This window comes from Papio anubis, chromosome 2, assembly GCF_008728515.1.
Source record: "Papio anubis isolate 15944 chromosome 2, Panubis1.0, whole genome shotgun sequence".
NCBI classification, from domain to species: Eukaryota; Metazoa; Chordata; class Mammalia; order Primates; family Cercopithecidae; genus Papio; species Papio anubis.
The window spans coordinates 43,794,694-43,818,345 of NC_044977.1; the positions used below are offsets into that span (position 1 = coordinate 43,794,694).

Below are 23,652 nucleotides of genomic sequence, written 5' to 3' on the forward strand. Positions count from 1 at the left end.
TTGAGCAAAAGCAACTTTTAAGAGGGGATATTATTACAAATAGTAGGGACTGACCCAGCGACCTTGACACACCTGATATTAAGAACCGTAATCATAGCCTGTTAATCTCGTCTGTTTCCTTCGAGAAAGGAAAATCTTTAAGACCTTGTCAGAAGGTCTTAGGCTCATGTAGGGGATTTTCTCTAGTGGGTTCCATGACATCTGTATATGGTTTCAGAAAAATCCGTTGACATTGACACTTTCTGGAATACTGTTAGTTCTTCTCAAGGCCATTTGCATGAAAGTGATTTATGTTCATGTCTTAGTGTTAGACTGTGAGCTCCTTGAAGGTGGAATTCTGATATTATTTATTTGTATGTGCTCACAAGCCAGCATAGTTCCTAGAACGTTGCCAGGTTTAGCAAAAACCAAAACAAAACATATTTGTTGTTTATCTGAGATTCAAATTTAACTGGGTGCCCTGTATTTTTTTCTGGCAACCCTATTCCTGGCACATAGCTAACCTCAATAAATATTGATGAGTGAGAGGATGAATGAATGACTAGCACAGTACCAACAAATGGAGAGATAAACTGGTAAAAACTTCAATTGACCATATAAAAGGCACTCATCTAAATTATGCCTAACAATCACAGAACAACAACACTGTGTCTGGTTAACGTACTACTTTTTAAAGTCTGACAGTCTGGCTTTGATTGGAGATGCATTTTCTATCCATGCTTTGTCAGCCACTTTTACTCAGTGTCCACGTGGGAAGAATACTAATCTCCTGGTAACGAAGGTGTTTTGTTCCAACAATTTCACATCTTAATTCCGCACATTTCTGATTTCATATGTTTAATTGTTTATTAGTGTGTATCAGTTGTACAAGAAAATTGATTTTTGGTGGTATATGGGTTTCAGTCATTCTGAAGTACAATCATCTCTGTATCTTCCTTTAAAATTGCAAAAATTGTGCTTTTACTCCAGTCGAACCCTGGGGTTTTGGGTAAAGTCATTCACCGTGATTATACCATCAGGCCCAATTCTGTTTGGAAAAAGGTATATCTGCAGTTAGTTCATTGACAGTTAATCTTAGAAAGACAATATACAAATAACTCTCTCATTTCACATTAATTCTGCTGTTGCTCCTTTTTCTCTCTCTCTCTTTGTGTGTGTGTGTGTGTGTGTGTGTGTGTGTGTGTATGTTTTCTGAGACAGGGTCTGGCTCTGTCGTTCAGGCTGGAGTAACTGGTGCAATCTCGGCTCACTGCAATCTCTGCCTCCTGGGCTCAAGCCATTCTCCCAATTAACTGGTGCAGGCACATACCACCGTGCTCGGCTAATTTTTGTATTTTTAGTAAAGATGGGTTTTCACCATATTGCCCAGGCTGGTCTTGAATTCCTGAGCTCAAGCCATCCCTAGGATTACAGGTGTGAGCCACCATGCCCAGCCCTCTTTTTCTTTTAACCCTGCTTCTCCTCCTCCTCCTCCTCCTCCACTTCGGTTCCACTGGTCATAGCTAAGTGTGAGTCAGAGTTACTGGGGGGCTTATAAAGACACAGATTCCTGGGCTCCACCCCTAGAATTTATGATTCCATAGGTCCAGGATGTAGCTTGAGATTCTGCATTTCTAACATGTTCTCAGGTGCTGCTGCCACTACTGCTAGTCTCAGAAGGACTCAAAGAATTATTGTCCTATATCATTCTTTTCCTTCCTCTTCTCCTTCCCTTTCCCCTTTTCTTTCAGATCCATATTTCATGTTTCTCAAAATACTTTTCTATTTCCAGAGCAGTATAATACAATAATCTCACTATCTTGGCCTGCTAGATTTGTTTTCCTGGTATTCTTTCACCTCCAATGGGTAAAAGTTAACTTACACTTCCTGTTCAATGTAGTTTAGCATCCTGCTGACATGTGATGCAGAGATCTCCCCATCCACTTCGGCAATATACGTGTAGAGAAACTGGAAGGTGCTGAACGGGATCCGGGGCGACCCACCATTATGGTCACATGATAAGACCTCACACACTATCTTGAGAGTTTTGGTAATAGTCTATAAAAGTTAGATAAAATGAGGAGAAAGTTACTCTTCCAGGCAGTATTCCTGAGATCCATTGAGATACAAGAAAGAAAACAAAAATATTCCTCTTATAAAATGAAGTGGGAACAATTTAAGATTCTAGAAAGCTTGAAATTTTTACATTCAAATGTCACTAATTCATTCTAAAAAAATTAAGTATTGGGTATCTTTATTTTTTTGTTTCTTTGTTGGAAGACTACTCGAGGAATTAAATTTATAAATTCCTGAGTACTTTAAGATATTTATTACTTTAGCCCGAATAACCTCACTAAAGGAGGGAAGTTGATTTGCTTTCTATATAGTTAGAATTATTATTATTACCTTCCAATCTATAAACGGTTGAGATAAATGGTCTAGCCCATATAATCCAGCAAGATACTTGTGGCAATGACACAGTAGAAAGAAGGGTAATTTCCCCATAAAAATAGAGACCCAGGAAGATACTGGAAAAATGTTCTTGAACATCAAGATAAACATTCCTCTAAAGCATCTGGGCCCATCTAAATAGAGTCACCTAGTGCTTTATTTAATATTACATAATACTAACCCTTATATTGTAGGGGAAATATTGGTTGACAATGAGTGCCAGGAATTTTAATAGAGGGGTTACTACAGAAGCAAACCCTCCTTACAATGAAACTTGAACATTAAAGGAGCATGCTCAGAACTAATCTCATGTCGTTAAATAAACCCACCCTTTGAATAAATGATACAAGCGAAAGAGTTGTGAAATGAAGGTCAGCATACAGATCTTGGTGGTTTACTGAAACTGATGATGTACAGATCATCCTGACACACCCTTCCAGGGATCAGTGAATGATCAGTCCTGAGTCCTTAGGGGGAGTGAAAAAGCAGCTGCTTCTTCCCACATGATTAGTAGCGGAAACTTGTCCTGCCTTAGCAGTTGATGTTTGCTGTTCTTCTCTCATCCTCTCCCAGAACAGAATGATTGCCTAGATGGGGCTTCTCTAACTGTGGTGTGTGTTACCCAGGAGTGTAATCTATGTCAGGAGGTACTAGGGTTTGTGTTATCCAGGAGTGTAATCTATGTCAGGAGGTACTGAGGTACTGAGGATGTGAATAAACTCTTCCTTGAGTGATAGTTTGACTTGATGGCAAGTAATTTAAACATAATTTGTAATAACTATTAATTTTAATTGAGTTAATATTTAAAATTTGTTTCTTTACATTTAATAAGCATTGTTATTTTCTGAAACAAAATTTTCAATAAACCACACAATATCAAAAAAAACTGAGTTTGAGGCAGGCCACCTTCCTTTCCTCTCCCCTGCCCGTGGGGATCCTCTCATGGAAATCGCTGTGAAACACTGCATCTTCTAGGCACTTCCACTTAATTCAGAGCGGGTGGGAGGGCAGGCATGGCTAACTAGTATACATGAGGCTGTCTGGGAGGATGGTAAGTCATGCATGTGAGTAAGAGAATGGTTTGGGGTAGATTTGCGAGCACACTCTGAACTTTATAATTTCCACCCACAGCTCACCCGTTTCTGTAAAAAAGCAAACAAGCAAACAAAAACAACCCTCTGCACCCCTAATGCTTTGTTCTGTTGCCCTCTCCCATGGGGTGCTGGTATGGGCTGAATTGTTCCCCCTAAAATTCATATGTCGAAGCCTTAACCCCAGAACTGGAGAATGCGATTCCGTTTGAACATATGACCTTCAAAAAGATAAGTTAAAATGAAGTCAGTAGGGTGTCTCTATAAGAACAGGAGTTAGGACATAAAGCGAGAGCCACCAGACATGCAGGCACAGAGGGACACAGTTCGAGAAGCTGGCCATTTTTAAGAGAAGGAGAAACACCTCAGAACAAAGCAATCCTGCTGACAGCTTGTTCCCAGAACCTCTGTCCTCCAGAACTGAGAGACAACAAATTTCTGTTGTTCAAGCCACCAAGTCATGGCAGCCCTAACAAACTAACATAGGGGCTTTCAGCCTTACGCATCATCTTTTATTGATTATTCAAACAACAAACCTTCAAATTCTATTGCCTCATAAGATTTTTAAGTATTTTTAAAGATTTAATAAATGGATGAGTGGATAAATAACTCTTTGGACTGGAGCTATTTGGTAAACTGACATAAATCTAAAGTAAACAGATCTTCATTCTCTTGCACAATATTTTTTTGGGATCTGCTTCACAGACATAATCTTTAAGCATCTTGCGAGCTTCATTTTCAAAGTTAGAGGTGAAAGCCTTGAAATGTAAATCGTTTGCTAACAAAATATGTCATTCCTTCCAGTGAACATGATTATTTTCTACATACGTGATCTCCTTCTTTTTTTAATAATCAGTTCAGTGGAACAGGAGGTGGCATAGGCCAGTCCAGAAGAAGGAGTACTGAAGGGAGGAGGAATGCAGGTCTGCATGCCATCGCATTCTGAATAATGTGTATTAGACGCAGAGAGCTCAAGATGGAGTAAATGTACCTATTACCTACTGGAGTAAAAATTCTTGTTACTAGACTTTTCTACAAGGAACAAACTGGCTTTTCTGAATGGCATAGAGATCCTGTCTTGCTGTTGAATTTGCAAAGGAAAGAGAAATTCTGGGCTTGCCTCTAAGGATATATGAATTAACTAGGATGCAAGGTCTCCACCAGATGGTAACCCCTGACTTAGTCTCAGCTATAACAAAATACCTTAGACTGGGTAATTTATAAACAACATAAATTTTTGCTCACAGTTTTGGAGTCTGGGAAGTCCAAGACCAAGGACCCAACAGATTTGCTCTCTGGTGAGGGCCTGTTCTTCATGAATGATGCTTTCTATGTGTCCTCAGTTGGTGGAGGGGCAACTTTTATAACGGCACTAATCCCATTCATGAGGGCTCCAACCTCGTGACCCAATCAACTCCCAGAGGCCCTACTTTTAAGGCCATCATCTTGGAAGTTGAGGTTTCAATTTACGAATTTTGGGAGGACACAAACATTCACACCGTATCACTGACCAGCCCCACATTTAAGATCCCAGAAACAGTCCAGCATGATAGAAATGAATATAAGGGTATTGATTACTGGTTTCATAGGGCACCCCTTATTTACAGACTTAACCTCCAGGCTGACTTTACCTCTAGGGGTTCTTTGACATGGGGATGATGCAGAACAAAATCAGATATGTCAAGGCCTCTTAGAATTGGAGGAGCTCACTGTTATTCAGAGGTAGGCCTGAGGGTGTCTCAGAGGAAGCAGAGAAGTGGGGATAGAATCACAGGATGTCAGAGGTAGATGAACCTCATGGAACATTGAATCCCACCTCCTTGTTTTAGAAGGGAAGTAGAAAGATCCAACTCACCTCGTGGTTTCCCCTCTCCAGTTTGGGAGGCAGATACATCAGAGGAAACTTCGCATCTACACAGTGGGCTAAGTAGAGGGAGGGTTGGAATTTGACTTTCCAAAGTCACTCTTTGTTACTCTGAGGTATGGGGATGTGGGAAGGGCTCAGACACATCACACACTGGTGAGGGGCTGTGAAGTAGACCACCAGAGCCAGGGAGCAGATAGGATGGCCTGGCAGAAACTCAAGGAGGCCCTCGACACCATCGAGAACTGAAATGAGCCGGTCAGGGAGGCATTGTCAGCCTTTCACCAGTCTGGGAGAGACAAGACCAAAAACTTAAGCTGCAAGCAGCTAGCGACTAGACAGACAGGCATTGCCATGGAGACCAGAGATGCCAGAGAAGACTGAGGGCTGTGGGAAACCCTTCACTTGACTGCTCTGTGGTCCTAGAGTCACTTCTTTCCGTCTACATTCAACTGCCATCTTGGAGAAGAGAGCGTGGTGAGGAAAAACCTGAGATACTGGGAAATTTATCTTTAGGCTGTTTCACTTACCACATCAGACTAAAATTTCAGGATTGGATTGAATTTATTTATTTTCTTATTTGACCCTTTGTGGGTGGGATAGACCAAGAAGATCCGAATTAACTACAGATAAAATTTTAAAGGTACATTTTCACCCCAAAATGTCTCAAAATGTGGTGTGAAAAAATCTGTAACCCTATGAGAATTTAATAAAATATGTCCATTTTTTATCTTCCCATTTGTGATTTTCCCCAGTCTTGATTGACAACTCATAGGCCTCTGCTGCTTACTTTTCTTTCCTCCTTGGAGGATAGTGATTTATTCAGTAATAAATTCTATAAAGGAAAATGAAGAAAAAAAGAGCCACAAATGTCCTCTTGTTTGCTTCTCTCTAAAGAAGTGATTATGATGAAGGCTGTAGGGGAACCTATAGGAAAAGTTGGACTACAATATTTCCACTAAATTTTCTCAGAAATAAAACTGTCAAATATGTATTCCAAGCATATTTGAGAAGAACAAGATTATGTTTAGATATGCTGAATGATTCAGACTACCTTTTCATACCATTCGGTTTTGGCAGACGCAATTATTTTCTCAATAATTTTCAAACTTGTATGTATCTCAGGGATTCTTTTAAAAAAACATGTTTTTGATTCATTTTAAGTTATTTTAACAATGTTTAACAATGTAAGTCCAATATAAGATACCCAAGCTTTAAATATCTATACATATAAACTGCTTTCAGCATCTTTGGCTTCAAAACAGTAAAATTGCTTTTCCAATATCAAACAAGTCAAATTTGGAAAAGGCATAAATCTGTATGAACATCCTGCATCCATGGAGATGTCATGACTAAATTCAGAAACAGCCTCATCTCTCTCTCTTTTTTTTTTTTTTTTTTGCTTTCTTATGTCTGAGTTTCGCATCCAATTCTGTTTATTACATAGTTTTCTATAAGATTGTACCCCCTTTAAAAAGTGTCTATTGATATATATTCTAGGTGTCTGGAAGTCTTTTTCTGCAGCCGGCTCTTGGCTGTCTCTGGGAATGTGAATGGAGGGAGTGGAATGAAAATAAATCTGAGGGCAATATTCATAAATAATCCAAGAGCTACACTGTAGTCAACTCTCCCCAGAGCCTGACGATGGTGTCTCCCTCTGCCCCTCCCAGCCCCTGCCTCTGCCTGACGAGCACAGAAATGACTTTGCTTTAGAGAGGAGAAGGCCAAGGCGAGAAGAGGCATGTTTATCATCAGCCCTGGAGAGTTGACCACGTGTATAGATCCACTGCCCTTCCAGGCCCGGAGGGAGATTGCCCCCTCAGGAACCAAACAGTCAAGCTAACTTACAACTCCCAGAGCGCTGCAAGCAAGGGCTAAAAACTTCAGCCACTCGATCTCCTCCGTGAAGCGACCCACGTTCATCACACTATTAAACAGATCTGCTGGAAGATTCACCACTTTCCACATCTGGGCCAGCTCCTCTGCATGGACGATCAGTCTCCCAGCAACCTGCAGGGCAGGGGACAGACACAACACAGAGAAGTTGAGACAAGGCCCTGAGAAACACCCCACCCCCAGGCCAGGTCCACATCTCCCAGCACATGGCAAGGGGCGGGAGGGGGTGTTAGGAAGGTACAAGATGGCTCTGTGTGGCAGTTATTTTCGCAAATCCTAGTGAAGAGCATGCTGAAATATAATTTATTAATTGTTAAACTTCAGATGTCAGAATTATGCAAAAGATATACATTCATATTACATTTTAATTTCGGTGATGCTTTTATCTGCTATTGTATTCCTAAATTGTTTTATTCCTTATATGACAGATAGAACAGCCTGAAAACAAAACCAGGGGGTAGATGGCTTACCTGCGACCACTAATTAATGGTAAAATTAAAACAAGACATAGGTCTCTTTCTTCCAGATTGCACTGAGTTCTTAGCTCTAGACCTCAAGCGCATCCCTCATGCTTTCCCTGGAATGATGTGGGGTATGTGGCTGACCCACGGGGATTTGGTCTGGACGCCTGATGTTGCTTGATCCCAGGTACATTAGAGCTCTGTCATGTTCACTGCACAAAGTACTTGGTGGATAAAAGGAGGGAAGGTGACCGCTTGTTGGCCACCGATGCAACAAGAGCACAGATGCCCCTGATGAAGTGCTCCACCACCTTTCCTGACCCTCTGATTCCAGTGAAATGCTAAGCCTCTGGGACCAAGGTAGTTAGCCGCACCAGTCCTAAATCACCCCTAACCTCTCTGTCCTGGATCATAAAGCAGGGTATGGCGGTGCTCAACCGTATTTCCTGGGAATTGGCCAAACCACAAACTTTCTCAAACCAGACCCTCCTCATGCATTCATTCTCCAGGCAGCTCCCAGGATGATGTGGCTGTGAAGAGGCTCACAGCCTCTCCCTAAAAGCTAAAAGCTATGTCTGGACCTGGGATAGCTGGGGAGCTAAAATATGCCCTTCCCCAAACTGTGATTGGCATCATATTATGGTCTTGATCAGTAAGGGAGACACTGTCGAGTGACTGAGGACCTGCACTTTTCTGGAGAGACGAGATTAGCATTGCATTGAGCCCCTGTACATTCTGCCAGCTTCAGGGAAACCTGGGATGACCCCACCAATGACTCAGCCTACAGCCTATTTCAAAATTATTCCCATTTCCCCAAGGGAAGATTTACTTTCAGTCCACGGTTTACTGTATTTTAGGGTGGTGCTAAGTGGTCAGCTGACTGGCAAGAGAACAGAGGGCTTTCATCTGTACCCACCCAGCCTCAACACTGTCCCTACCTTCCCCTCAATGCTGCAGCAGGGCCCTTACCTGAGAATGCAGGACCTTTAACAGCTCAGGTGTTAGCTCTGTCCAGTTACACAAAGCAGCTTGCTCAGACCGCTCTCTCACCGGAGGCATCTCTCTACATAGGGCCTCAAAATAACTACAAGAAAAAAGTCAGAGAGTAGGAGGAGCATCCTATATCCAGTGACCTCTGGCTGTTCTAGCAATCCTTCCCCCTTTTTCTGAGGGAAGGAGGTAGAGAAAGGAACCTTTGTGAAGTGGCTTCTATGTGTCATTGTGTTTAGTTCACTTACATATGGGAAAAACCTGAATGTGTTACTCTCCACTTAGGGCACAGAGAATGCTTAGAGAATACAAAACTTTGTTCTTCTCTAAGGATGAGGAAGAACCAAGAAAAGTTTGGGTATGCAATTCCCTGGAGCATATTGGGTTCAGGTTTCCTTTTCCAGTCATCTCTGAATGTTTTATACACGCAGATGTATATTACACATGTATATACAATCTTGGGAAGAGAAGTTGGAAGAGAACTAAAAAGAAAGGGGAAGACAGCACAGGAATGGTGACTAGGGCCTGTAATCCAGCGACTCCAGAGGCTAAGGCTGGAAGAGCACTTGAGCCCAGGAGTTTGAGGCTGCAGTGAACTATAATTGTGCCACCACACTCCAGACTGGGTGACAGAGTGAGACCCCCATCTCTGAAGAAACAAAAAAGGAGGGAAGGGGAAGAGATGGAAGTGTCCTGGGGTGAATCAGGAAGGGTTTCTGGCCAGAGGTAATGAGGCTTGGAGCTTCAAGAGGGAAGGGAGAGAGGGTTGTCAGGGCACCGTGCAAGGCTCAGGAGAGAAGACAAGCCAAAGAAGGTTTGAGACAATCTGAAGCTATATGATGACTGTGAAATAAAACTGTTTATCCATCTTCCTTCAAAATTTTCAGTAAAATCTGCCTGCTCCTCAATATTTTGTGGAGTGGACTTTGTTTTGGGGCACTGTGGAACAAGTACTGAGTTCTGTTTCAGGATTGGCATAAGATGAAAAGAGGCTGCCTGCAGCAGGGAATGGACATGAGCCGCTGACATGTGGGTCACCAATGCTGTATGGCAGCGTCTGTCTCCATCAAAGCCTGGTTATTGACAATCCATGAGCCACAAATTTCTGTCCCTCCCTGCTTTTTTCCCTCCATTACTTCCTCCAGATCCAGGTTGTATGTAAATAAATATAGAGGGAATTTAGTAAAAGTCCATTTTAGGGTCAAGCCATACAATGATGGGCTAACCATTGCCTGTCTATGAGCCACATAGCCAGGCAGAGCTAAAGCTACATGGACTAAAGCAGTAACTGCCAGTCACCCCGTGGAGGTCATCAGCAGGAAGGGCAGAAGAAATACGTTAAGGCCACATTTAACAACGTGCATGAGAAATCTCTGCACACAGATCAGTGTTGGGGTGGGTGGGGTGTGGGTGCAATGTGACAGCAGGAGCGGGGTGTGGCCTCAGGCTTTATAACCGGACTTGGGTGGTATAAATGGGAGGGACAGAGACACACAGCACCTCATTCTACAGAAGTGCTGCCCAGGTAGGGTAACACTCAGCACCAACATCTCTGGACTTCTTGTGGAATTGGTTAGACAACATGGAAATAAAGCTGTAATCATGGATTTCGTTCTTTGGGGTATTGAGCTTCATTTGCAAGTGATCAGGTCCATGGTTATACACATAGATTGCAAATTTGTGTTGTAACACATGCCTACCAGAGGACAAATAAGTATATGTCCTGCCGATGCCTGGTAAGAGGTTTCTTCGTTGACAACATATATGTAGTGAAATTCTTACTTGCAATGGATTAAATATGTATTTTGTCTTGGAAATACTTCGTAGAGTTTTATTCTCTAAAATGGTACAGGTTTTAAGTAAGTCACATACAACCATCTGAACGGTGCTTTTCGCGTCTGGATAGAAAGGAGGGGGCTCTTAGGTCATGCCCTCCTTTGTCATTGTGGTTAAACTACAAACTAAGTTTTCATGGATGTCTAAAAAATTATAGCACGTGATACAATATGAGAGCGAGCAGGCTACAATAGTGACTGCCTTCTTCCATAAATGTCAGGGACAATACTAAGCAATGTCATTTTGCTTATTATAAAACAGCAGCACAAGGACAATAAAATGGGTTTGAAACGAATGTATAAGATAAAGTCTGTCTATCTGACTATGCCAAAATAAATTAGTCTTCTGATGCTAAAGTTCAATCTTAGAGGCAATATATAAAATTTAGAATGGAAAACTAAACAGGGCTCATTACTAGGCGAAGCAACCGCCATTTAGGTTTCTTTTTATGAGCACCCCTGGCCTATTTTCCTTCCAGTTGTAAAAGCTGCATCCTAATCCAGCCCGGGAGCACAGCACTGGCCCAGAGACTCCGAAAGGCCCCTCTTAGATGACATTTTGTGTCTTCTCAAAGGTGTCCACACTCTCCCCACCATCTGCGCAGTACACCCGCTCACAACCTCAGGCTGAGGACATCTTCCCTTCCCCAACTCACTGGCTGTCTCTCAACAGCCTCTCTCACTCTCCCCTTCCTACTGAAACCCTCCTAAGCAGGGAATCATAAAACAGTAAAAATAGCCTGAAAATGGTCCGAGAGGTCTAGTTATCCTCCAGCTCCTGTCTCAAGTCCTGGTTCCCCAGTTTCAAGCAGGCAAGTTTGTCTAAGGAGCAATTTCATAGCTGAGAGGCTTTCTGTGCAAAGCTGCTTCAATCCCGGCCCGCAGCGATTGTTGTGTAAGCTCCATCTACTGAGCAGCCTCTGGAGGTCTCTCCTGAAAGAAGGTCCCGCGTGTTTGAGGCACACTGTTTTCAGCCATGCCTGAGGACCCCATCACTCTGCTTGGCCTTTCTCCAGAATGCAATGGGTACTGTGTGGACATCTTTATGTTGGCAGAACAAATCAGTTCAGAGAAACACTAAAGAAAATAACAATTTCCTCAAAGACAAGATACAAAGCGTCTTTGGTTGGGTCCAAGTAAGAGTTTTAACACAGGGGATGAAGTGTCTCCTTAAAGGGGTGAACTAGCTGGACTGGTCCCGCCCCATCCACCCAGGGCTGTCGCGTCCCTCCCCCGGCTGCACTGCTGCCATCTAGTGGTGAGACAGGAGAACGAAGAAAGGCAGATTAAGCTTCGGAGATTCCCAGCCCTTCTTTCCACCGGGACTGGGAAAAGGAGAACAGGGAGGAGGTGGGTGCGCATACGCTGGTGTGACGCGGTCACTTAACTCTTGCTGCTTGCCCCAGGACACGGTCGATTGACCTGGCGTCCTACTGCTCAATCTGGCTCGCTTAGGGGAGGCATCCCATCCTCACCCAGCTAGATGTAATATTTATGTGTGGATTTTAAAGCATCAAAGCAATGCGAGAGCTAAAACAAAGATGATGCCAGTTAGTCCCGACCCCCTGGCTGCAGCCATGGCAACCTCTGCGGTTTTCCAAGACCCTGTCTCTCCGGCCGTCCTCCAAGGGGTGAAGGCGAGAAAGGAGCACGTACTCGGCTGCCCACTGGATGAGGTCCTGCGGCTGCGACCGAATGGCGGCTTTGGCAAACTCCTTCAGCATCTTCGGCAGCTCCGGCGGGATGCATGTTGGCTTATCTGTCTGAGCCATTGATTGGTTGGCCTATTCTCAGGAGAAAAGTACCTAAGATGAAAACTTCGACTCATACGATGAGAGCAATCCTGGACAGGAGGTCACCCAGCCTCTGTTTGACATTCAATTTTGGGGACTCTGCAAGACAAATGCATTCTATGGTTACACAACGCCAAGGTTAGAAAGCCGTCTGCTAACCCCTACTTTTTGTTGTAAATAGTTATGTCCTTTACATAAAAATTACACAGCCTTGTTCATTTAAAAAGTGGAGGTCAGCAAAAAATTCCCTAATGATACCACCCCAAAATATTGGATGTCTCCTTCCAGAATTTTTCAGTATAAATATATATGTTTGTAAAATAAAAAAATAAGATTATACAAAACAGCTTATTTACTCAAAACTATATAATGAACATCTTTCCATGTCGTCCAGCTCTTATTAGCTGGGTAAGAATTGTAGCAAAATTTACTCTGAACCCTCTGTGAATTGACAGTAGGCCATTTCCACATAAAAATTATCATTAAACAGCCGTTTGATGAGCATCTCTCTTTATAACTGCGTGTTCTTTTCCACTGTAATTGTCAAGCGGAAAATTCGTACATTTTCTCTTAAAAAGTTCCAGGACAAATTGAAACAAAACATGAAAATCCATAAAGTGTATACAATTCCCTCCACAAATAAACAACAGATCAAAAGATTTTTGTCTGCTTTTAGTAGAGAAAGGGACAGATTAGATATGCTAAAAAGCTGTCCCTCTTCAAAACACCTAGAGGCCAGACAAATCTCAGTACAAGCCTTTCACATTGCCTTGCTGGGCTTGCAGTGAAGTGAGAGAAATCTTCCAGTGGCCAATGAGGTGAGTAAAGTGGAACCCGCAGTGCTGGGCAAATGCAGAACCTAGGGCTCATCTGGGCAAATGTAGATGGCAGGAACTTGAAGCCTTGAGATAAATGGCCAGGGAGGGTGGGTAGAGACCAAGGATTGGGCTCACAAAAGGCAATGTCTGAACTAAAGGACTCCCCTTCTGACCTAAACTTGAGACCCACCCAGGGACTCCACCCTCAGCCGGAAAAGGTGTGGCTGAAAATATCTGCCTACAGGCAGGGGTAAGCAGCAAAGAAACCTGTCTGCATTGCTGCTTCTAGTCAGGAGAGACACAGTGCCCCAGGAGTTTGTAGCCACGGACTAGTTCTAAGTTTTCAATGTACACCAGCACTTAGCATGGCTGGGAAATTCCAAGACAAGAAACTAAAGTGGTCTTAGGTTGGTGGGACTTCATGACCTTTTACTTTATTTATATTCTTTTATTTGGAGGAAAAGGATGATAAAATAATGATTAATTTTAGACTTAGAAAAGTATTAGAAAAGTTTTAACAGTAATATAACCACTAAATCTGTAGAGAGGAAAAAAGGAATTTTTAAACAACACAAACAAGCAAAACCCTTCATCAGTCAAAAAGAAGGCAAGAAAGGAGGGGCGAAAACATAGGAAAGTGGACAAATAGCATGGTAGAAAACAATGCATACATATCAGTAATCACAACAAAAATAAATGGGCTTAAATGTGCGAGTTAAAATATAGGTATAGGTACACCTGAAAAAACAAAGACACAGAAAGACTCAATGTAAAAAGGGTATAAATAAGCAAAGAATAACCAACAAAAGTTAAGGTAGACATACCAATGCCAGACAAAAGATACTTTAAGGCGAAATGCACTATTAGGAATAAAGAGAGTCACTACATAATGATAAAAGCTTCAATTGTTAAGACAATAGCAACAATTCTCAATGAGTACGCCACAGACATCACCATGGAGGAGTCTCACCATGCTAGATGGAAAAGCAATATATTGTTTCTGGTGACATATGTATGTTATAATATTCTAATAAAGTGTAAGGAATTATAAATACAAATTCAGAATGGTGGTTACCCCTGGTGCAGGAGGGAGAGAAGGGAGAGGGACGTCATTAGGGAGATACAACAAGGGTCTCTGTATTATTAGTAATGCTCTATGTTTTAAGCTGGATGGTTGCTGCCCTGATGTTTGTTTCATTATTTTTATACTTCTACTTACATCATGTATTTAATTTTGTCAGTATGAAATATTTCATCATTTAAAACGTTCCTCTTATAAGTTGTTTCTGATGACTTTTCAAACCATTTTATCTATCAAACAGCAGTACCTTATTTGCTCTGCACAATGTTGTCTTATGTTGTCTACACATATATGTATTCTTTTACTGTGTTAAAAATAATACAATTTACCATTTTAACCATTTTAAATGTACAGTTCAGTGGCATTAAGTACATTCACATTGTCGTGCAACAATCACCACCATCCACTCCAGAACTTTTTCGTCTTCACCAGCTGAAACTCTGTACCCATTAAGTACGAACTCCCTATCTTCCTTCCCTACAGCTCCTGGCAACCACCATTCTTCTTTCTATCTTCATGAATTTGACTATCATATAAAATCATATGGCATATAATATTTGTCCCTTTGTGTGTGGTTTATTTCACTTAGCACAATGTCTTCGGGTTCATTCATGTGGTAGCATGTGTCAGAATTTCCTTTTTCTTCTGATCCATAGTCAGATGTGTTATCCATTGCACCACTGGCCCCAAGCTGAGAATTTCCTTGTTCTTAAGGATGAATACTATTTTGTTAGGTGTACCACAATTTTATCCATTCATAGGTCAATGGACTGTTGGATTGTTTCCACATTTTAGCTATTGTGAATAATGCTGCTATGAACATGGGTATACAAATATGTGTTCAAGTTCTTGCTTTAAATTGTGTTGTCTATATATACCCAGAAGTGGAATGGATGGATCATATGGTAATTGTATTTTAATTTTTTGAGGAACTGCCGTACTGTTTTCCACAGTGGCTGCACCATTTTCTGTGTCCGTGTATTTTGACAGGATCTTTTAGTTGTTGTGCAATTGTTTAATTTCTCTCCTGGAGTCTCAGATAATCTCGTGTAAATGAAAAGATGCCCCAATCCTAATTAAGGAAGCTTCCATGACAACAGTAACAATGGTTAACCCTTGGTCAGTATAGAGCAAACTTAAGTAAAGCCTTTACTTCATCCCATTGCCTTTTCTAACAATTGATCTGCAAGCTCTTTTCATTTTGGGGCAAGGAATCTCTTGTAAGTTTTCCATACCCATTGTCTTTTCTCAGGGGTTGGTCCTTCTTTAACCTCTTGCAGTTTCTTTTTTCTCTTCTCATCATTGTATTTTTCCCTTAAAAGTTATCAATTACATCTATTAATTTATTGTAAGTGCCAGGTGCACTCATAAGAGGACCAGTACTGTGCTAAGTACTGGACCATACATTTTTCTCAAGTAATCCTCAAAGTATCCCTATAAGGTAGAATATATTAGCATTATTTTACAGATGATGAAACTAAAAAAGATAACAGAACTTTTGCAATGACATCTAATAAGTGACAGAGGTAGGGTTGGAATACACATAGTCTGACATGGGAGGTGACCTGCTAGACATGACAATTCTTTCCTTCTTGAGACTTTCTCCTCCTTTGATAGCATACGCCATTCTTGTGTGTCTATTTTCCTCAGCACTGCTCCTTTGCCTCCTTCCATAACTCCTCTTCCTCCTTCCTCACTCTAAGCAAGAGTTAGCAATCTTCCCCCAACTCAGGTCTTCAGCATTCTTTCTGTTGCTCTTCTTGGAGAGCTCACAGCCTTTTCATGGCTTTATCTATGACAAAACTGTGTGGATTATACTCATTTTCCCATCCTTGACCTCTTGCCTGTGCTTCTATTTCATACTTCCCATTGCCTCCAGGACACTTCACTAGAATCCATTGTCCATCTCCCAACTAAATCCTTCTCCCAGGTTCTTCTCTGAACGTGATACCACTAATCTCTCAGTCCTTTGGCCTCAAAGCCTGAGAGTCATCCATTTTCTTCAGTCTGTTGAATCTCACTAAATCCCACTATTTCCTTTGAAATGTGTCTTCAATTAATTCCTATTTCTACTCCTATGTCTCTGGCTCAGCCCCTTATCACCTATTGTGCAGCCTCCTGACTAGTCTCCCTGTCTCAGGTCATTCTCTGGCCTGTCCTGTCCAGTGTGTCCAGATCTATCTTCCAAGTTGCTTTTTATAGTCAGAGAGCACTGCTCACAAAATGACAATCATATCCTGACTTTGAAGGTTTTCTATGATTTATACCTATAATTCTAAACTAAAAATTTTCTGCTACTCTTTACCAACACAAATTTCCTACACAGTCTACTCTGGCCACTTTCCAAAAAAAAAAAAATTATATATCCAAAGCTTAACACTGTCTCTCACCCACTGTTAACAGTAATCTATCTTTCTTTTCTCTCTTCCCCTCAGTATTTTGCTAATTCTAGCCGGCTTACTTGAAGTGCCCTTCTTCTTTCATCTGCTTAAACCCTGTACATCCCCAGGGGTTTTCATACTGTGCCATAGGCGTTCCTAGAAAACTTGGATATCATCAAATATTGTTTGTAGTATGCATTTCACCACTTAATCCTCTTCTGCCTTTCATAGCTCTCTAAAGCCGAGCTCCCCGCTAGAGGCCATGGCAGAATGGGCTACAGGTGTGCCATGAAAGATTGATGGTTGTAAACTTTTTATAGTAATACAAAATTTACAACCATTCACAAACTTACAACAGTTGAAATTATATTTGGATACTGTTTGGCACAGTCAGTAAACTTCCAGATTTCAGTACCTATTGTTTCTGTGCCGAAGGTTTTATGTATAACACCTGCTGCCAGAGACGCCTTTATAGGGCTTTTCCTTTCAACTATCTTGTTAAAACAATCCCTGTACGTCAGATTATTACTTTAATTGCCATGCATTTATTATCAGTGACAATGATAATGTTTATGCATATGTGTTGCAAATACTTAGCTCTACTTTTGATTTAATTTTCTCTTTTTCACATTATTTTCTCCTAACAAAGAAGTTGTATGATTTTTCTTCATCATCACCATCACCACCATCATCATCATTTGTCCCTAAGAAAACAATAGATTTTGTTCACTTTTTTTTCCCATTGTGACTTGATTTGTTTGTGACTTGTTTATTCTTGGCTTTTGATGTTAAACAAATATCCAAAATCTGATACTTAATGCACTTTTATAATGACTTGTTTGTTTACAAAAATAATAAACATTGCCTCTAAACATAAATAATAATAGAAAATAATTTAATTGATTTAGTAAAGGAGACTCTAGGCCTTCAGTAAAGTCGCATAAAAATATTTTTTGGCTGGGTGCAGTGGCTCATGCTGGTAAACCCAACACTTTGGGAGGCTGAGGTGGGCAGATCACTTGAGCCCAGGAGTTCAAGACCAGCCTGGGCAACATGGTGAAACCCTGTGTCTACTAAAAATAAAAAAATTAGCCAAGCATGGTGGCACATGCCTATAGTCTCAGCTACTCAGGAGGCTGAGTTGGGAGGATGAGGTTGCAATGAGCCAAGATCACACCACTGTACTCTAGCCAGGCTGGCAGAGCAAGACCCTGTCTCAAAAACAAACAAACAAAAACAAACAAACAAAAAAGAATTCAAAATATTTAAATTATACTTGAAATAAGTAATACTTGTGCTTTGTGAAAATCTAGAATTGTAATTATTAAATTAAATAATGTTTCCAAAATTTCCCCTTTACTTACCAAATGCTTTTCAAAAATTTTATGTGATTTATTTAAAAATATTCTTAAGGACAGCCATATTTTCTTTGAAAACTGATTTGTTGTAGTCAAAAAGGCCTATAGTCTCCTTAAGTACTTTATGTATATTATTTATTTTCCATCATAAAAGGTAATGTAAAATGAAATATTAATAACTTTTATTAATATCTTAATATTATTACAAAAATGGTTTCCAAAGTCCTCAGGGACATACAGAAGTTCCTGAAATCACCACACAGTTGCAGAGGCAGGGCAGCTGTTGCGGGGAGCAGGGGTCCCTGATGGAGACTGTGTGTGCTGTTGCACTGGAGGTGCTGTTGGATGGGGGTGGGGTGCTGGCCGGTGCAAGTCCAGGTGACTTCTCTGTACCCTGCAAGCAGGAGTAGTTGCTCAGGGTGGAGGAGGATCTGCTATTCTCTGCACAGTGTTAGCACAAGGGCAGGTGTTGGCAGGGGTGGGGCTTGCTGGTTCTGTACCCACCAAGGCTCTGTCTGCAGTGGCAGTCAGTGAGGGTTAGCAAGGGTGGACTACACTCTTGTGTGCTGGCAGGACAAGTAAAGCAAAACCTGCCTGTGCAGACATGGGCCAGCAAAGTGATGTGGGTAGTTGCTGTGGGCTCAGGGAAGCTGTAGTATAGGGAAGGAAAGTACTGGTTGCAGTATGCAGCCATAGGGGCCACCTTGCTGGAGCTCTCCACTGATCAGGCATGGTTTGCCAGTGCAGAACCTATGGTGTGGAACCCCAAGGCACCTGAGATTGCCCTGTAAGCAGGCATGGCCAGGCTGGGGTCTGGAAGAGGCCAGCAGACCAACGGGTGCTCAGATCAGACCAGCCCTATCTGATGAACAAGACCTCCCTGCAGAGATGAGGTCCAACAGTTCCCCTACAGCTAAAGTCTCTTATTGGAGCAAGTTGAGCCTGGTGGGATGGCCATCCCTGGCCATGCTGCACTACAAACACTCTCACACCAAACTCTCTGGGCTCCACATCATCTGGCTTGCTGCCCTACTTCTCTAAGCAGCTCTCCCTGCCACCTTAAGTTTCTGTGGTGACTGATGGGTTCCCTCCTCCCAGGGTTCCAGTGGCCCCTGGTGAGAGCAGGTTGCTCCTTGCCAGTTCAACTCACTCGTTCCCCCAAAGCTGTTGTGGTTCATAAATGAGCTTCAGTGTATGGCAGCCCGTATGGGTTTCCCAGCTTTCTCCCCCTTCAGCCAAGCTTCTGTGCCTTCCCTCAGTCCACTGTCTGTGCCTTCCCTCTGAAGACATGTTAAAAGCACTCCAGTCGTCTCAGTTCCTCTGTGGAAGCTGTTCCACTTGTCTGCGTCTAGTTGGCCATCTTGCCCTCCAGTAAAATTTCTTAACTACTCATGTTTTTACATCACTCTGAAAAACATTTAATGGATCTTCATTTCTTTTCTTATAAAAATTATGCCATTTGACTTTCAAGATCTCCACAATTTGTTTATTTGTATTAACTTTGCTTCTTCAACTGTGTTTCACAGAAGCCTGGATTTTTTTCCATCCTGAGACAAACCCATGGCCAAGTCAACACAGCATTTGGATGCCAACAGCAATATTGTTAAGAGCAGTTCTACTTGACCTTGTCCTTTTTTTGAGTAGTAGTTTTTGGCTTTGTTAGCAAATTTCCCAAACTTGCTTATATATCATGCTAGTATTACCTCTTGAAAGCATGAGTTCTACATGTTTATTATTTAACAAATGAATAGGTACCTCTTTTGGTTTATCTAAGCCATGCTCATATTTCAAAGATTTCCCCCATGTCCATTCACATCATCATCCATTCTAGGAACACATGGCCCATTTACACACTGGCATATAAACTATGTCATGTAAAGTTGTACAACATGGTTCCCTGATTTGGGGATCTGGTATACACACTTGGGTCACCTTAGCCCTGTCTAATATAAGTGTATGAAAGTCTTTATTAAGAGTAAGTGTCATAATACCCCACACCATTTTCATCTTTTACTTGTCCTTCCTACTTTTTTTTTTTTAAGATGGAGTCTCGCTCTGTCGCCCAGTCTGGAATGCAGTGGCATGAGCTGGGCTCACTGCAGCTTCCACATCTTGGGTTCAAGCAATTCTCTTGCCTCAGCCTCCAGAATAGCTGGGGCTACAGATGCGTGCTGTCATACCTGGCTAATTTTTGTATTTTTAGTAGAGACGGGTTTTCACCGTGTTGGTCAGGCTGGTTGTCCTTCCTACTTCTGATTTCATTATAGCATTTCTGTGAGTCAGAGATTTAAAACATACAAACAAGGGCTCTGAGGGGTGAATGCACTATAGTTTCCAGTGTAAGATTAGGGCTATGTTTCTCTTCAGTTTCCATTACCATTCCTGACGATATTCGACATGGCACTGGCCTTTTCCAAAACAAAACATAGTGCTGCTATCCTTCATAGCTAGTTGTGGCATAACATCCAGAGGGCAGATGAAGCTATAGTGAAGAAGCACTCTTGACTGTGAGGCAGGAGTCCAGGATTTTGGCCCTGGGTCTATTTATGACTAATTATGTGATCCTTAGGAAATCATTAATCCAACAAAACTTATGTGTTTTATTGGAATTGTGCTGAATACTGGGATACATAAATAATAAGTCACACACTCTGCTTCATGGAGCTCACAGTCTTATGGAGGAGAGTGACAGGAAAATCAGTGACTCAAATAAGGTATAATAAGCGTCAAGAAGCTTGTACTAGATATAGAAGAACAGAAGAAAAACTCTTGGATGAGGCATCTAACATCTGGAGGTATTAGAAGGAGGTCAGAAAGTACTTTTCTAAGAGTGGTGATATCTGAACTGAGACTTGGAAAAACCTGGTTTGTTCATTGCTGTATTGCACACCCCCAGAAGAGTACCGGGTACAGGGTAGGTATTCAGTAAGCATATGTGTACTTATGAGAGTAAGGAGAGAATTTCATGTAGCTAGAAGGACTTAGGCAAAGATGTGGGGTTGTCAGAAACATGACGAGTTCAGGGAACTGTAATTATGGAGCTCTAAAGTGGACAAAGCAGGAGTGGTTGGGCCTAAGGCTGGAAATATAGCTCAAAGTTTGGGCTTTTGAATTTTTTCTTGAAGGCAAGAAAAAAATTGGGGGGCCACTAGAAAATTTAAGCACAAGAGTCACATAATCAGTGTTAGCTTGAGGTGCCAGTTACCAATTTTTGCCTCTCAGCTCCAAATTCACCTTGTATTGCCTCCTCCACAAAAATTGAACTAGGTCCTTTAACATTTTTTCTCTTGCCAGTTGTCATAAGGAATAGCTTTGTTAGGACAGAGCACTGGAAGGACTGGAGGAGGAAGAGGTTTCTCTTAGGAATTTAGGTATGCTCTTCTTGCTAGGCTCCAGGAACTTGTAGTTTCTCCTATGCTGGGATCCTGTAGCAGACAGCTTTTCCAGCATCTGGTTCATGCAGTGTGTGATCTCTTGAGTGCCCAACTGCTGGAGTACACAGTGGCCATCAGTGCCCCATGGCTAGCAGTGTCCCCTGGCACCTCTCTTGGGAAGCTCTATAGAAAAGTGCTGTCAGTGAGTTACCTTTTAGTGAATGACTTCTCTGGTGTTTCAGAGAGTAAATTTTGCCTGCCTGGCACCTCAGCAATTTCTCTGCTCTCCAGCCAGCTGTGGCCATCCCCTCTGCACCAAGCCCTGGGAAAGGTTTCTTCCTTGAGTCATCTATCTTGGGGGTAGTGGTTGCCCCTTATATCTGTGATTCCTGTATATTTTAGATCTCTCCTGACATATTAGCCAATCCTTCATTACTCCAATCCCATCATTAACGATTCTTTATATTGAACTTCTCTTGTTAAAATTATTATGTGCTCAAAAAATTACTATATGATTTATTTCTCTTTGTTGGACTCTGAAACACACATTGACTAACAGTTGTGTGGATGAGCTGAAGAGAGGATGGTGAAGCTTCAGGCAGGGAGCCTGGTTAGGAGAATATGGCAGCACTTTTGACAACTCTCAGGAGCTTCACTGCCTTGAAAAGTCATTGCAATAGGGAGGGATAAAAGAGACAAGTATTTAGGAGATAGGATATACAGGATTTGGTAACTACTGAAGGAGGAGGAGGAAGAGAAGGAGGAGGTAGAAAAGAAGGTGGAGAAGGAGGAGGAGGTGAAGGACAGAAAAGTCTAGAGTCACTATCAGTTTTCAAGCTTGGATGACTGGGTGCACAGTGGTGGTACCCTTGTAGAAATGGAAAACACTGAAGGAGGGTCAGGTCAAATTGTCCCCCCAGGTTCCCATTTACTTTCAGGAGTTCCATGCACTTCTGAATTACAAAAAGTTGAAATCATAGACTCTCTGAGTTGAAGAGGCACCAAAGCCCAGCTTTTCTGTCTTTGGGCAATAAGGGCCATTTGTTCACATCAAAGAAGTGGGAGAAAGGTCCATTCTATCTTAACATTCCTCAATTCTAACATTTTGTAAAAGTTCTTTTCCATTTTTAAATCTCTTGATATCGTAGGCCTTCTTCAATTATACATTCCAGAGCTCATCCATACCCCCAACTCTTCCAATTCAATACATTTCCTCTTAAGTGAAACCTACATGCCTCCCAATGTGAAATGGCAGGCCAACATATAACCTACCTAACCTACCAAGTGCTGAAGAATGTAAGTCTTAAAATAGACTATAGTCTTGTTTCAGGAATCTCTCACTTGGTTTTATTGGTATGGGCTAAACAGGGCTTCCGTTTCATAAATGAAAGTCTCCAGTTACATTAATGAAAGGCTCCGGGGCAGAATTTCAGAGGGTTTCTATGAGTGTCACTTGGAACCAAGAACAGGCAACTGCACATCCCTGTTTGGGTTTGGAATTGGAGGTGGTGGGTTTGGGATGTGGTTACTCTTGTTTGGAATGCATTCTCCTCCTCTTAAACAGGTTAATTCTTCCTTTGGAAATCTGCTCAACCTTCCCTGACCACCCTGTCAGTTCCATTGTACATACCCTTTCAGAGCATCACTTACCTATCGTTGCTGTGATTCTTTGAGTAACATGTGCCTCTCCCACTAAACTCCACGGCAGGACTGGTCAGTTTTTGCTCACCACACCATCCCAGTGCCTACCCAGTGCCTGGAACTTAGTGTTCAATAGATACTAGTAAAAATGAATGCATGATAGCAGTCTGTGAAGTGCTAGGTATGCCCATTGGTCCACCTGACAATTCTCCCAAAGTTATTTTTATATCCCTGTTGCTGATGAAAAAGCAGAGGTGTGGCTCCTCCGAGGAGGGCTTTGATTCCAGACTTTTGAGTCTCCCTATCACTGTCCTCAGGGTAAGAAACCGTATAATAGTATTCTGGGTACAAAATACCCACACAAATTGGCCAGAAAGCCATAATCCCCAACAGTCACGTTCTCTTGAAGATCTTGCCTTTCCCTTGCTCTGTGAACAAGGAGAGGCTCAGAAGCCAGGGGGCGTCCTGCAGGGCTCCTCGCTCAGACCAGTGCAGCCCTCGGGGCGCTCAGAGCCCTGCCCTCCCTCCACTTCCCCTCGGGGTGGCTACCTCAGGCTCGCTCCCAAACCGGCTGTCTGGCCTCAGGCGAGAGGTGTGGGGAGAGACCCAGTGCCTCACACCCTTCTTCTCAAGAAGAGC

The 23,652-nt window shown here is 42.1% G+C and overlaps 1 protein-coding gene across 1 annotated transcript; it reads right to left on the reverse strand.

Annotated features, from left to right (window-relative positions):
- Positions 1–820: 820 nt before the first annotated feature.
- On the reverse strand, positions 821–23,652 carry LOC116268603 (ropporin-1-like). Its single transcript, XM_003894030.4, has 6 exons — positions 23,563–23,652; positions 12,224–12,459; positions 8,712–8,826; positions 7,234–7,395; positions 1,862–2,037; positions 821–1,027 (listed from the first exon to the last, which is right to left on the reverse strand). The coding sequence occupies exons 2-6, from the start codon at positions 12,337–12,339 to the stop codon at positions 961–963; spliced, it is 636 nt and encodes a 211-aa protein (XP_003894079.3). The 5' UTR covers positions 12,340–12,459; positions 23,563–23,652; the 3' UTR covers positions 821–960.

Coding starts and splice junctions, on each gene's coding strand:
- LOC116268603 (XM_003894030.4), bottom strand. CDS start 12,339: ATGGCTCAGACAGATAAGCCAACATGCATCCCGCCGGAGCTGCCGAAG. Junction 8,827..12,223: donor CTCATCCAGTGGGCAGCCGA/GTACGTGCTCCT, acceptor TTTTTCTTGTAG/TTATTTTGAGGCCCTATGTA. Junction 2,038..7,233: donor CTTGCAGCGCTCTGGGAGTT/GTAAGTTAGCTT, acceptor TAACTTTTATAG/ACTATTACCAAAACTCTCAA.